The 15,318-nt window shown below is 34.9% G+C and overlaps 1 protein-coding gene across 1 annotated transcript; it reads left to right on the top strand.

The window, feature by feature from the left end:
• The first annotated feature begins 788 nt into the window (after positions 1-788).
• On the top strand, positions 789-3,626 carry LOC132166922 (3-hydroxy-3-methylglutaryl-coenzyme A reductase 1). Its single transcript, XM_059577780.1, has 2 exons — positions 789-2,702; positions 3,137-3,626. Exons 1-2 carry the CDS (start codon positions 1,242-1,244, stop codon positions 3,377-3,379), a joined length of 1,704 nt encoding a protein of 567 aa, XP_059433763.1. The 5' UTR covers positions 789-1,241; the 3' UTR covers positions 3,380-3,626.
• Positions 3,627-15,318: the final 11,692 nt, after the last annotated feature.

Genomic DNA, 15,318 nt, shown 5'->3' with positions numbered 1-15,318 from the left:
CCTCAAATGCACACCCAAATAGTCTCTTAATAGAGCGCTCTAAGTTTTTCCTCCTTCCTTTTCATTGCTCTTCTCCTAGCTCTGTTCCTTAGCTTTGGTATGCTATTCCTTTGTTATGTTTCTTTTAGATTAATCATGCATCAACCTCTACACCTTCTGCTTGGGTCTAGTTTATGAAAGGTTATCCCGTTACTTCTTTGGGTGTGACAGATTAGGCCATTTGCTTGCCTATTTCCCTGTGGATCCTCTCCCTTCATCATATCAGACAGCAACAATATTATTGCTGCTGCTGTCTGCTGATTTTGGCTTATTCTTATGGCTGCAAAACTCTCTCCTTTTGTCCTTTTAGAAGGAGATTCACCCATTATTACTCTACCTATCAATAAAGCCAGAACTTTCTCTTATTGGACATTCAACAGTAGCTCCAATATTTTCAAAGTTAGCCCGCTTCGAAAACCTCCCACATTACTAATTGTAAAAATAAAAGTCTGCTTGCTAAATGAATCGTTTCTCACGTAATTCTTGAAAACATTCCCAACAAACCTACTTATGTAATTTTCACTTAGTATATAGGTAACAAAGAGAGCCATGTTTAGGGAGGTGAGCTGTAAGTGTAATAACATTGGGTGTTTTTTTTGGTGTCAACAAAGCCTATTTGTGCACCAAAATTCATGCATAGAATCGCGGAAAATACATTAGAAATGATATGATAGTAAGAGTAAACCATAAGAATCTATATAATAAAATAAAAAGAGTAAATCATAAGAAAACAATAAGCAGTCTACGTGGGAGAGTGAAGAAAATGAAAGGACAGAGACAAAGTGGAAAGGGGGAGCCGGGCAAGAAATGGGAAGGAAAGAGACAATAAAGGGAATGAAAGGTTCAGTAGGTGTAAAACCTTTGACTAAACCCCATTCCTTTCTCCGATTCACACGTGCCAAAACCATTTTTACTCGTTAACCCAACCGACACCCCCTACTTCCTAGCTCCCTCCTCGTACGTGTGAAGCCATGATACCTGGTCTTTCTACCACTGGAATACTAAATGGAACGAAGCAAAATCCAACCACCCTCGGCGTTTGCTATAAATAGCCCTTAACTCTCGCTTGCTCTCTTCAAACAAAAACCCAAATCCACACACACAGTCAACTCTCCTCCCTCTCCGTTGGATTGCGCTAACGCCTTCATTTCCACCTTCAATCACAGCAGTCCAGTGCGCCGGCAGTTTCTGTTCATTTCACGATGGACGTACGCCGGCGATCGACCAACAAACCCACTACGCCGATGAAAATGGGAGTGGTTGTCGATGATGAGAAGGAGCCCAGAGCGTCGGATGCTCTGCCTCTGCCTCTGTATTTGACCAATGCGGTGTTCTTCACGCTCTTCTTCTCGGTGGTCTACTTCCTGCTGACGCGGTGGCGGGAGAAGATCCGCAACTCCACTCCCCTCCACGTCGTCGATTTATCCGAGATCGTCGCGTTGGTCGCGTTGGTCGCCTCCTTCATCTACCTCCTCGGATTTTTCGGCATCGATTTTGTCCAGTCCATTTTCCGCCCTTCCGCCGATGTCTGGGCTGCCGACTACGACAAAAACCACGCCGAGGAATTGATTCTCGATGAGGACGCCCGGAAGGTTCCTTGCGGCGTCGATTGCGCACCGCCTCCACCCCAGGTGGTGGAGACTCTGGCGAGCGAAGAGGACGAGGAGATCATAAAGGCGGTGGTGGCGGGGACGACGCCGTCGTACTCGTTGGAAACGAAGCTGGGCGATTGCAAGAGGGCGGCGGTGATCCGGCGGGAGGCGGTGCAGAGGGTGACCGGGAAGTCCCTGGCTGGGCTGCCGCTGGAGGGATTCGACTACCAGTCCATACTGGGTCAGTGCTGCGAGATGCCCGTCGGCTACGTTCAGATTCCGGTGGGAATTGCCGGGCCGCTCTTGCTGGACGGCAGGGAGTACTCGGTGCCGATGGCCACCACGGAGGGTTGTTTGGTGGCGAGCACCAACAGGGGCTGCAAGGCCATCCACCTGTCCGGCGGCGCAACCGCCGTGCTTTTGAAAGATGGGATGACAAGAGCTCCGGTCGTCAGGTTCGCCACAGCCCAAAGGGCTGCGGAATTGAAATTCTTCTTGGAGGACCCAAAAAACTTCGACACTCTGTCCATGGTTTTCAACCGCTCCAGCAGATTCGCGAGGCTCCAGACCATCAAGTGCGCGATTGCCGGTAAGAATCTGTACATTAGATTCTGCTGCAGTACGGGGGATGCCATGGGGATGAACATGATCTCCAAAGGCGTCCAGAACATCCTCGATTTCCTCCAGAAAGATTTCTCGGACATGGACGTAATCGGCCTCTCCGGTAACTTCTGTTCCGACAAAAAGCCAGCCGCCGTCAACTGGATTGAGGGGCGGGGAAAATCCGTTGTTTGCGAGGCTCTCATAAGCGGCGATGTGGTGAGGAAGGTCCTCAAAACCAACGTGGCAGCCTTGGTGGAGCTCAACATGCTCAAAAACCTCGCCGGCTCCGCCTTGGCTGGAGCTCTCGGCGGCTTCAACGCCCACGCCAGCAACATCGTCACTGCCATCTACATAGCCACCGGCCAAGACCCCGCTCAGAATGTCGAGAGTTCTCACTGTATCACCATGATGGAAGCTGTCAACGATGGAAAGGATCTCCACGTCTCTGTCACCATGCCTTGTATTGAGGTATATAAAATTTCCACCTTTTTCTCTCATCCCCCATTGCTTTCCTAAATCTTTCGCCTTAACAATTTTTAACAATTTTAAAACGTGCGATTTGAAAATCCAATTAACGGTAACGGCAGTATAAAAGGCTTTTCGGCTTAAATTTTTAATACAAGTAGTTATGTATCATGGTATAGAGCTAATGATTATAAGACTAGGACGGACTTGACTCTATCAATTAATCCGATTTAAATTAAATATGTTACGGACCTTTCTTATTTAAAATGAGTTTAAACTTACATGTAAAAGAGAGTGTTAAATGTTGATTAAATAATTAAATTTATTTATTTTTTTTATTATTATTTTTTTATTAATTTAACTTTTGAGATAACCGATAATTTAATATTTTTTAGTCACAATATTTTGAAGTGTTTTTTTGTTTCTTTTAATTTCAGGTTGGTACAGTTGGAGGAGGTACACAGCTTGCTTCACAGTCGGCATGCTTGAACTTGCTTGGGGTGAAGGGTGCAAACAGAGAGGAGCCAGGATCAAACGCAAGGCTGCTGGCAACCATTGTAGCCGGCTCTGTCCTTGCTGGGGAGCTGTCTCTGATGTCGGCTCTGGCGGCCGGACAGCTTGTGAGGAGCCACATGAAGTACAATAGGTCGAGCAAAGATGTTTCCAAGGTTTCCTCTTAAGGAAACTTTTATACAAGTGAGAAGGCTTAAAAAAATCCAACTCATGATAATACAAATCAACTGTCTAGTAGGCATGAACAACATAAAAATACATAGCAGATCCCTGCAAAGAAATCCGTTTGTTTGTTGTATTCTTTTGTGTTATCGAATTTCTAGTCATGTAAGAGGTACCTGCAAATTGTGTACTGTGACTGAAATGTTTGTAGTATAATATAATATATTCGAAAAAAAAAAAAATTAATGGGAATTTCAGACTTTGACGCATTGAAACTTTCTAGTCATTGAAAGAAAAGTTGTTGCTGCTCAAAAAAAAAAAAAAATCAAAAAATCAAAAAATCAAAATCAAAAATAAAAAAAAAATCAAAAAATCAAGATTAATAAATTTATCAATTTTAAAAACTAAACACCTCATATATCAATACCAAAATCAAATAAAGTAGTAAATTAATCAACACAGGACACAAAGATTTTGGTAACGAAGTGAAAATCTATTTGAAGAACTCTTCAAATAGTAAAACCAGTCTATGGCCGGCCAATTCAAAATGTATACACTATAGAAAACTTGTGTTACAGATTATTTTACTTACAAAACCTTTGCAATTTGAAGACCTAATCTTGTAATCTTAGTAAATAACACGATCACCTCCCACGTACAACATTGACTCCATAACCTTTGGCAATATTCTAAATGGATCACTTTCACGAAATAGCCTTGTTTGCTTCAAAAATTGAAACTCCAGTAGTTGTAGGCGTTTTTGTAGTTAAGAGTAATTAAGGATGAAATAAGAAGAAAGTTTTGAACCATTTAGGCTCAAGAAGGATATACAACCTCTCCAATAATGATGAAAAATAGCCGGTTGTGGGTTTTGAGGATTAAATAGATAGGGAGAAATAAGACTTTTAGACTTAACTGGTTAGGGTTTTACACTTTTTCGCTGGCAACGTTCATACCTGATGTAAACGAGCTAGCGAACGAGTGATCATGCCAAACTGCAATCTTCAACTCATTCGGCCCTACAGCAAATGAGAGCCTCTTAGACCTTTTGCGATCTTTTAATCAATATGCTTTTGTTTAGACTTGCATCGAATGAGCTAATCTGTGATCAAGATTTTCAAACTAATATTAATAGCTCATTTTGACCCAATAAACATTGAAATTGGAAAAGTTTCGTGAATTACAAAATTATAAAATTTTGGGTCATTTTTCTAATGCTACCAAACTTAGCTTCATCTGCTATCGGAAGCAAACAATATAGTTGGTTTACTCTGACTAGGTCTATGCATGCTAGACAACATAGACAAGCCTAAATTCTTGTCCTAGATCAAATTTTACATCAACTTAAACCTAGACCTATAAGTTACAACCAAACATATTTGAAAACTGAATTTGCAAATTAAACGCTAAAAGCTTAACAAGCTTCACACGTAACAAAACTTCCAACATTACAACTTAATAAAACATTATAACGATAAGAAGAAAAAAAGAAAAAAAGAAAAAAAGAAAATCCTATCAAACCACTAAACAAGAATTCTTTTGATTTCATTAAAGAAGATTTTGTTTCCCAAAACACTCAAACTCATCAAGCGTATGTGAAACAAAATTATATATAAAAAGAAAACTCAATACGATAATAAGATTTTGAGCATCAAAGAGCAAAGTCAACAATCATAAAGCAAAGAGCAAACTGTTCTTCCTTTTTGTCACGAAATGAAAAAAAGAAAAAAAAGAAGAGATATTACATAATGGAAGAATCATGATACCTAAAAGCAAACACTAATAATGGGGAGCTAAAACCAAATGACATCAGCAAAAAAGTTGTTTACAAGTGCAGGAAAAGGGCTCGAATGATCCAAATTTTCAGAAACGTTAACAGTGATAGATATTTGTTCTAGATTAGCCAATTAAAGAAGTACACAACTATCTACTTTTGTAACTCCTTCCCGAAGATTCTCACAAGTTCCTAGCCTTTGGTCATGGTTATGCACTACTTATGCTAATATTTGAATGTAAATTTAATTTGATAATTCGAAATATAAAATTAGAGAAAATTTTACATTGCAATTACTTCTTTAGACATAAAAAAAAAAAAAAAAAATACACTCTCAATTTAGTGTTTTTATTTTTTAAAGTTTTTTAATTTCACCTATCCGTTATGATTGTTCATTATATCTTAATATAGGGGTGTCTTAAAAATACCCACACTAATTTTTAGGAAACAAAAAGAAAAAAATTTCAAAGATTTAGTCCGGATTTAACGAAGTTTGCAAAAAATATACCTTAAAAGAAAAACATAAGTATTTTGGAAAAAAATACTAATCAAGTGGTGAAATTGAAAAAAATTTAAAGATTAATGCACTAAATTGAAAGTTTTTTAAATTTATGGAATAATTATAAAAGCGGTAACAATTAAAAAAAAATTAAGTGAAATTTTTCTATATAATTAGGGGTAATTATCTTTTTTCCCATCAACTACAACATATTGTCACTTTACCCTTATGAATTGACAACATTACTGCCCGACCTTATTAAACTACAATTTTGTGCCAAAAACTCTCATTCCGTAAGTCAAAGGCGTTAACTCAGATGGTCAGCCCGTCACGTGCGCTTCACATGCTATCTTAAAATGACAATGTGTTGTAGTTGATGGGGGCAAAGTGACAATGCATTCTAGTTGATGTGAAAAAATGTGGGATAAAAAATTTCAAGATGGCATGTGGGGTGCACGTGACGGGTTGACCGTTTGATTTAACACTTTTGATTGACAGAATGAGAGGTTGGGGTACAAAATGGTAGCTTGATAGGGTCGGACAGTAGAGTTGTCAGTTTATGGAGACAAAGTAATAATGTATTGTAATTAATGAGAGAAAATCACCAGAAGATAATTATCCCGTATAATTAGGAAGTGCATATGGTTGCATGCTGAACACGACGTTGGTCTACCAGATTTAGATTTTATTCAGGAAATTAGGTGAAATCGTGGCAAATAAAAAAGAACATAAAATAGATGGGTGCGTGTATCGTGGCCCCCAAAAAAACATGTGAGTCATGGCTTCGGCTTGTTGACTGAATCAAATTAAAGAAAGTGGGTTTCACCCATTTCACACCGACCTTTGTAAAGACAGTATTCCTACGTTTGAAACAGTTACAATCAACATTGACCATCACTTCCTTCGTGTTTCCTTTTTCATATTATCGTTAGGTTTGTTTTTCGATCAAACAAAAACATGATTTTGACAGCATGGCAATTACTGAAACACCAGATTCAATCTCGTGTTTCAGGTTCCGAATTAGTTTACTAATCTCAATTTCTGTTCAGATTGATAGCGATTCGAACACAAAAAAAAACATATAAAATTGTTTAAAATTTGTTCAGACACGTAAATACTATAAAAACGCCTTCACATTTGTTAGCAAAGTGCCAAAGTTGTTTGAATCTCTGACCACTCCAAATCACCCACGGTTAAGTAAACTCCGAGCCTATGTAAAGCATTCCTCCATACGGGTCGGATAAGATTTCAACTTTGCTAGTAGAGTTGGTCCTAAAAAATTGTTTGCACCCAAAAGTATTCGAATCTTAGACTTGATTAAAATGCCACGAGCGAACCCGGCGTAAAATACCAAGTCAAATTTGTAGGCCTAAGTCACAAAGGGATCCAACTCAAATCCTACAATACTTGACCTGGAATTTGCGGCAGGCTTGTGGTCAATATTTTTTGGCTGTGAGCATCTAAAGTGGAGTACTTCCAAACATTTTCATGCTTCACGTGGAATTTGCGCCCACAGACTTCAGTGCAAAATCATTATTTTTTGGAAATAAGTCGATTTTTTCTGTACTGTAATGCCTAACTTACTTTTGTGCAAGTGCGAGGGTTTTGAATCATTATTTTCTGGAAATAAGTCGATTTTTTCTGTAATCTGTAATGCCTAACTTGCTGGTTCGTGATGTGGAAATTAATAATTATTGAGAAGGTACGGAGGGAGAGAGGAAGAAACACTAAGAAATATTATGGACTACAATTTTCCCTCAATACATTTCTTTTCATTGATGGTTTATTTATATTAGTGATATACTAGCACTTATATTGTAACCGTTGCTTTGTTTCCTTTTCTTCATTTGTCTCATTGTCTTTCATTTTCTTGCTTTATCTCTTGTCTTGTATGGCTTAATAGTTGACTTGTAAAATTCTTACTGAGATTTTGTTTGTTGTTATTTAAGGTTAGTCTGTATATATCTCGTTAATTAAATTACTACTCGAATTTAATTATCTAATTTATATTATAACACTTCTTTTTATATCTTGGTTCAAACTCTTCTCTTAATAAGTGAGGTCCAACATATAAAATATTTAACTAAAATAGATGGTGAATTGATGAAGACAACGTTCAAAATCATGTCTTCTAACTCTGGTACCATATTAAATTAGAACTTATCCTAAAAGCATAAACTTATAGAAAAGAGTATTAAATTATATTCCAACATATCTCATCGGAAAATATGGTTGATGTCTAAAACTTCCTAGGGGGTGCTTGGATGAAGATTGATGTGGGAGCATAGAAGAGCTTACTTGCACTTTTTTTTTTTGTTGATAATCAGGGGGGGTATTCGTCGCTTCTCCCTGACTCTAGATCTCAAGGACACTATGCAAAACGTCCCTTTTACATTGGTCAAGTATGGGACACATGTCACTTTATTGGATTAGTTTGTATGAATTACATACAAACTAATTTATAGTAAATTTCTGTTCGGTCAGGTAAGACTCAGACTTTTGTTTGCGAGCGTGATTCCAATAAATTATTTACACTCAAGCAGAGTCGAACCTTAGACTTAATGCTTCATAAGGCATCAAAGAGCCAAATGACTTACGACTTGAGTCCATTCCTTGGGATAAGCTTACTTACACCTTTGTAATAAAAATTAAAAAAGCAACGTTGTGTACCATATCACGACTTGGATGAAAATGTGATGCGAACCAACTAATAATAAAACAAAGGGAAGGATAAATCGGTTACTTCGAGAGAGCTATGATCTCCAATGGCTACTTCGAGGGAGCCTTGGCCCTTGACCTCCAAAATACAATAAACTGTATTTTAAAACAATAATCAACCCATACTTTGTTATTGATAGTTCTCCTTTAAATAGAGAAACAATATACTAATGATTACATAATAGACCAATTAAGTCTTGACTTGAACGACTATAATAAAGAAAAAATCTAACTACTTATTAGATTATTGTAAAATCTACCGAGATATACTTCTTATTGCATTCTAACACGACACTAGTCAATATCAAATAATTATAATCATATCAAAATGCGACCACTTTGCCACTGAAAGAAACACATCTTGTTCCCCGAAATCATGACGTTGATGAAAATGGGAGCACTTGAAACAACTAAGATGGTGGTATTACGGTTGGGCAGTATAATTTCTGCACGTTTTAAACAACTGGTTTAATGTTTCTAGCTGTCCTATAGCAAGTTAGTTGCCTTCACATTCTGATCTGTTAAGGAAGAGAAAATAAGACAATTATTAAGGATACAAGGTTGTGATAATCCATCCACAGGCTGCTAGGGGTGTAAACGAGCCGAGCTTGAGCGAGCTTCCCTTGTTCAGGCTTGGCTCGTTTAAATTTTACTCGAGCTCGAGCTCGAGTCGAGCTTAAGGGCGAGCCAAAATAATCGAGCTCGAGCTAATAATAAGTCGAGCCGAGCCAGCTCGAGCTGGCTCTTATATTTAATGTTTTTGGTTTAAAATTTTTTTTTTAACTTCAAGTACTCTTAAACGGCTTAAGAAGTTAGTTTGCATATGAGTATTTGCTTAACCTAGCTAGTCGAGTATGGAGCCTGAGTCAATACAGCAAGGCATTTGGTTTCAAAGAGAGATGATATATATCCTTTTATAGATAAGCAAACTTGGAGATTGATGTTTTCTTAAAAATGTGGGACAAGTTAACAGGTTGCATTCAGACTGCATTGGGATAACGCCCCCTACAAAAAAATATTTTTTTTAACGTCTCTCTCTCAATCCCCCTCACCAGTCACAACGGATCTTCCACCTGAACTCTCATTTCCCACTCTCTCACTCTCGCTCACCAGACAGGTAGTGATAGTGTTTGAGTCTGTTTGATTCTTCAATAGTTTATGCCTTTCGCAATCTCCCTCAATAGTTTCTGCTTGATTCTTCTTCCTTTCGTTTGGGTCTGCTCTAATTGAATCGAGGTCTTTTTAATGATTGTTCTCTCTTTTTGATCTCGAAGGGTCTAGAATTTTTCATTCTCTAACACTTAAATATAAATGCAATTTTAAGGTTTTAATAATTATGAGATTTATAATTAATTATGTATTACTTAGTTTATATATATATACACACACGAGCTTATACGAGCTGTTCACGAGCTTAGCCGAGTCGAGTCGAGCCGAGCTTGCTTCGTTTAATATTCGAGCTAGAATTTGTGTTCATGAAGTGCTTCATTTAATATTCGAGTCGAGCACGAGCCGAGCTTATGCGAGCCGAGTCCGAGCTTGCTCGCGAGACGCTTCGTTCACTTAACAGCCCTATCCACAGCTAACCAAAATCTTGATAAAAATCAAGGTAATATTACTAAAAAAAGGATTCTGCAAGTACTTGTGACTTGTTGTCGGCTGCCAATTAATGAATGTGCTGCGCACAATCATTGATTCAAGATTATAAAATGGAAAGAAGAATTGATTCTAATCTCAGTGGAATCATATATATATATATATATATATATATATTAATGAATGTGGCTGCGCACAATCATTGATTCAAGATTATAAAATGGAAAGAAGAATTGAATCTATATATATATATAATAAAAATTGAATAACTCTTTAGAGATAATTTAGAATTGCGATATATAGCTTGAATCATTTTTTAAAAAATTAAACCGATTTTTTAATTAAGCCATAATTTTTGAATTAATTTTTTAAGAGTGAACCGGTCATTAAATTAGCTTAATTAAGAGTATTTAATTATATTTCAGTAATTTTCCTTATATGTAATTTCATTAAGTTCAAACATTTAATGTACCATATTATTTTCTTAGAATTTATTACTTTCCAAAACTATAAAAAGACAATATTTAAAATTTAAAAATATACTACATTAATTAACTAGTCATAATCAGCAAGTCATAAAAAAAAAAAATAAATAAATAAAAAATGGCCATATAGCCCATTTTTTTAAAATGCTATTTTGTTTTTCTTTATACTTTACATTTTAAACCGTGTATATCTATAGGAACAAATTTTTATTAAAAAAAAAAAATTGTTTATTTTCTTATGTACTTTTTTTTTCGAATGTTCAAAATTATTTGCGTTTGATTTGTATTGAAATATTATAGATGCCACACAAAAAATATTAAGTATTCATGCTAATTTTCTATTTTATAATCCATGTATTCTTCTTGCTATTTTTTTTTTTTAATCGTAGTATATATATATATATAGGATTTTAATATTAAATAAGGACACAAATAATACAAATCAAATTATTATGTATTAATACGTTTAGTCACTTTAATATTTTTAATTCAAATTTAGAAGAGGTTAGAGAAGACGAGTTGTTTTTTCTAAATATAATGTGCATGTAATAATAGACAATTTATAAAATAAGAATTGTTTTTTTTTTCCTAAATAATAAGGCACTAAAAAACAATTTGATTAATAATAGATTATCTACAAAATAATAAGGCCTACAAAATAAAGATCTCCCAATTATTTTGTAGACGTGCCTACACACACGATGAAGATGCATTTAAATTTTAAAATTAAATTATAATGAAGTTATAAGCTTGTAGAATCTTCTTCAGGATCCTCTTTCTCTAATTAACAATTTGCTTTTTCTAATATATATATATATATATATATATATTATCTAAAAAACATACGAATTGTTTTTCTAAATATACTGTGTGTATGTAATATAAGAGAAGACAATCTATCTTTCGACTTTCACTAAGCATTGTGTATGTTTTTTCATTGGAAAAAATATAGTGTGTTTTTATTTAACTTTTATGTTTTGTATTGTTAATATAAATTAGCAATACTCATACTGTTTGCCTTTGTTGCAATTTGATAAAACTGTGCGTTTTTAACTTGAGGTTATAGGGTTTAATATATTTACTTTGTGTTGCATGCATCTTCCTATTAGTTTCATTCCTCAATGCATATAAAGTCGACTTTGCCGATAATTCCATCAAAACCCCACATCCCATTATTTTAGCACAACTACATAGAAAAAATATATAAATATGTAAAAGCAAAGTTTCGCATGTATTTGATTCTATTTTCTCTCTAATTTTTATATCAGAAATTACTTTTCTTTTCTTTTCTTTTTTTGTTTTTGTTTTTTTAATTTTCATTTTAAACTGCACCTATGCTCACAAAGATTTTAACATATTCAAATTTGTATGAATTAAACTAAAATTAAAGGTCTTATGTTTTAATTTATTTGAAACATTTTTTAAGTGTTTTGAAAGAGCCACGACTTTTTTTAAACCTATATAAGAAGTACAATGGAGATACTTTTTAAATTTTAAAATTAAATTATAATGAAGAATTCCGAACATAGCACAGTTTATGTGCTAGTTATATATAGTAAACAAGCATTAATGTGTAGACTATGATCAACAAGTAAACTACAAAAAAAAAAAAAAAAAACAATTAGCGTGCAACCTAATCCAATGGGCTTCTACTCTAAATATGTCGGCCTGTTGGGCCTTGTTTCATTGTATTAACCATTAATAGACATCTACTATATGTTCGGTTTTTTCAGATTTTTTTCCCCCTATTCAAAAGGGTAGACGGGTCATCAGATTTGGCTTCTTTATTTGACAGAGATCAAAGTAGCAGCATTACTTGTTGGGACCTCAATAAAAGGGGGCCTAGACGATCTGCAAAGGAGAGGATCGTAGATTCTCCCTCAAAACAATGTGAGCTATTGTATAACCCAGTACCATTAAAGTATCATTGGGATTTGTTGAGAAATAATCTTACATTGTCTGTGTGGATAAGATCTTTAGTATGTTTATTAGGAATTGACAATTATCTTTGATAGAACCGATTTTATGAGAGTTAGGCCCATGAAATTTTTCATGATATCAGGTCCTTCCACAGGACGAATAAGGCCAACATTACTTACCCCGCGACAAGGATCAGGAAAAATATCGGCCTGCACGTACATGAAGAAGGGTGTTGAGGAATAATCTCACATTGCTTGTGGACAAGACCTTGGGCATGTTTATAAGGAATGTGCAACCCTCTCCTATAGAACCGGTTTTATGAGATGAATTAAGTCCATGAAATTCTTTAGGATTTAAGCTGGTTTACACTAATCATACGTGAGGATCTTCATTGCGAAAATCGAACCTATGCCCTAGTGTTTGCCGAACAACTTGGAGATTAACCTGAAGGCTGAAAGTACCACTAAATCACCACCCTTGACTGTCGGAGTTTTTTTTTTGTATTTTTTTTTTCCAGTTAATACTATAAACTTTTTTTAAAAAAATTTTTATATGTAAATTTTCAATATTTCATTTAACTCATAATAGTGCATCTCTCTTAGAAATTATAACATCATGAATAAAATCAGGATATTATTTCATTCATATTTGCTTGAAAGATTGCTAGATTGTTGTCTTCGGTAGATAATGGGCTGCCATATTTACTACCCTTTTGACGTGTCTAACATATCATGATTGGAGACTATTGACCATCGTCTTCCTTCATCAATCTAATATGATATTATCTATATATTTAAATCTTTGCTAAATTTCACGCCATTCCATACCGGATAGGCCTCCGCTACAATTAAAATAAATTATATAAGATTTGGAAGAGCACATAGTTGCCAAGACATATTCCTCTCATGATTTCTAACAATTAAGCCCATACTCATCTTATTTCTTAATTTATCTATCAACTTTGATCACACCATAATTAGCATGAAGTGATATGCAAATTTGCTAAACTCTTTATTTGAATAATCAGTGAGCCAGCACAAAACCTTGTCATCATCACGAGCTTGATCCTTTTGAGTACTTTAACATGTCAAATGACCCAACATTAAAGTTTCCACCCTGTTAAAACATCTTCTATGTTTAAGGTTCCTATCTTCTATAACGTGACAATATTCTACCCACCACGATATATATATATATATATATTCAGATCTAATTAATAATAAGACTACTTAGATTTGAAGACAATAAAAAATCAATGAAGCTGTCTTCTTATTATTAGAACAAAGAGTCGCATGTTTATATAGTCAAGCAGCCGTGGAAGATTTGGGGATTTCACGGACTATTCTAAAAGGAAAATGCTAGGTGTTCTTCTAGTGTTCTCCTAATGTCCTCCTAACTGTGATGTGGCTTTTAAAATCACCAATAGATTAAAAGTCAACAATCATAATCTTAAATTCAACAGTGATTTTAAAAGCCACATCACAATTATGAGAACACCATGAGAACACTAGAAGAACACCTAACATTTCCCATTCTAAAAAGAGAGGAAGAGATTGAAATAATAAAAAGACGAGAAAACTTCACTTACAACCCTTGATCTTTTATAACTATTGCTTATACTCTTAAACTTTAAAAAATGTCTATTTAGAGTTATTGTATTTCAAAAATTTGCACTAAACCCTCCCGTCTGAATTTAGCGCTAAATGCTAACGAAGGAAGTGAAATCCCTAAAATACCTCATCCAAATTCAAGCTCTTTTTGTAATTTTATAAACAATCTTAGGAGTATTTTGGGTATTTCACTCTTAGCATTGAATTTTGATGGGAGGGTTGACATTGCAAACTTCTACAAGATAGTAACAAAAAATTGATATTTTTTTAAAGTTTAAGGTTATGATTGCGAAAATAATAAAATATCAAAGATGGTAAGTGAAATTTTTCCTAAAAAGACAATAAAAAATAATAAAAGACTACCTTCAAGACCACGGCAAGATTAAACCCCTTTGTAATAAGTGTTTGTCCATAAAGTATGAAAGATATATGTCTTGAAGAAAAAGAAGATAATAGAGAGAGAGAGAGAGAGAAAAGAAGAAGAAGATGGAGTTAGCTTCAAGACCACGGCTAGATTTAACATGTTAATTTATATATGAATATAAAATACCAAAGTGGTGGGTGCTACACTTTTTTGGTGGCTCAAGAAAGGAGGTGCCGTGGTGGTATATATATATAATATAATATAATATAATATAAATAATCACTTTTCTAAAGTTAGATGTGCTCAATTTTATATATACATTGAAAACGAGGGTTTGATCTTTGATGAATATTGTAATGGATATCGAATATGGGGTTTCAAAAAAATACATGATAACATAATGGGAAACTTTGCCAATTAGGTCATTGGATTGGCTAGCAATATGGTAACAATAAAAAGTAAATGAAACAAAGAACTAGAAGGTCTTAGGAGCATAGTATTCGAGCATGGTAGGGCTAGAATCCTAGTTAGCAAGTAATAAAAACATCATAGTCTGCTTTTCATGGTTCATTCCCCCTTGAAAAGGGGAAGAAAAGGTAGAACTAATTAATTAGAGGGAGAATTTGGGTGGATGATTAGATGCATGGACAAAGATGCTGCTAAATTACTTTTTGTTATTATGGTCTCATGGAGGTACCATGGACATTCACCATCTTTTACAAAGATGATTTGTGGAAAAAAATAAAGTTCAGAATCATCAAACGCACAATCTAGATTTCTAGCATATTTCATTCAATTATTTTGATTTTGCACTTATGGAAGGTCCTTATTAGCCTACCCTTTGAGTCTCAAACACAGACAATCACAATGACATGTTGAATAGGATTTCTTATACTTCTATTTTGGGAGAGCTAGGGTATATTATGTTGTGCAATAGCTCTAATAGGGGCATTCATATATAACTTACAAGTTAAAAAC

This window comes from Corylus avellana, chromosome ca1 (assembly GCF_901000735.1).
Source record: "Corylus avellana chromosome ca1, CavTom2PMs-1.0".
Classification (NCBI taxonomy): domain Eukaryota; kingdom Viridiplantae; phylum Streptophyta; class Magnoliopsida; order Fagales; family Betulaceae; genus Corylus; species Corylus avellana.
This window is presented reverse-complemented; position numbering and strand designations above follow the sequence as displayed.

Excerpts from the sequence above, each read along its gene's own strand:
- LOC132166922 (XM_059577780.1), top strand. The coding sequence starts at position 1,242 with ATGGACGTACGCCGGCGATCGACCAACAAACCCACTACGCCGATGAAA. Across the intron at positions 2,703-3,136 it reads TCACCATGCCTTGTATTGAG|GTTGGTACAGTTGGAGGAGG; the intron begins GTATATAAAATT and ends TTTTAATTTCAG.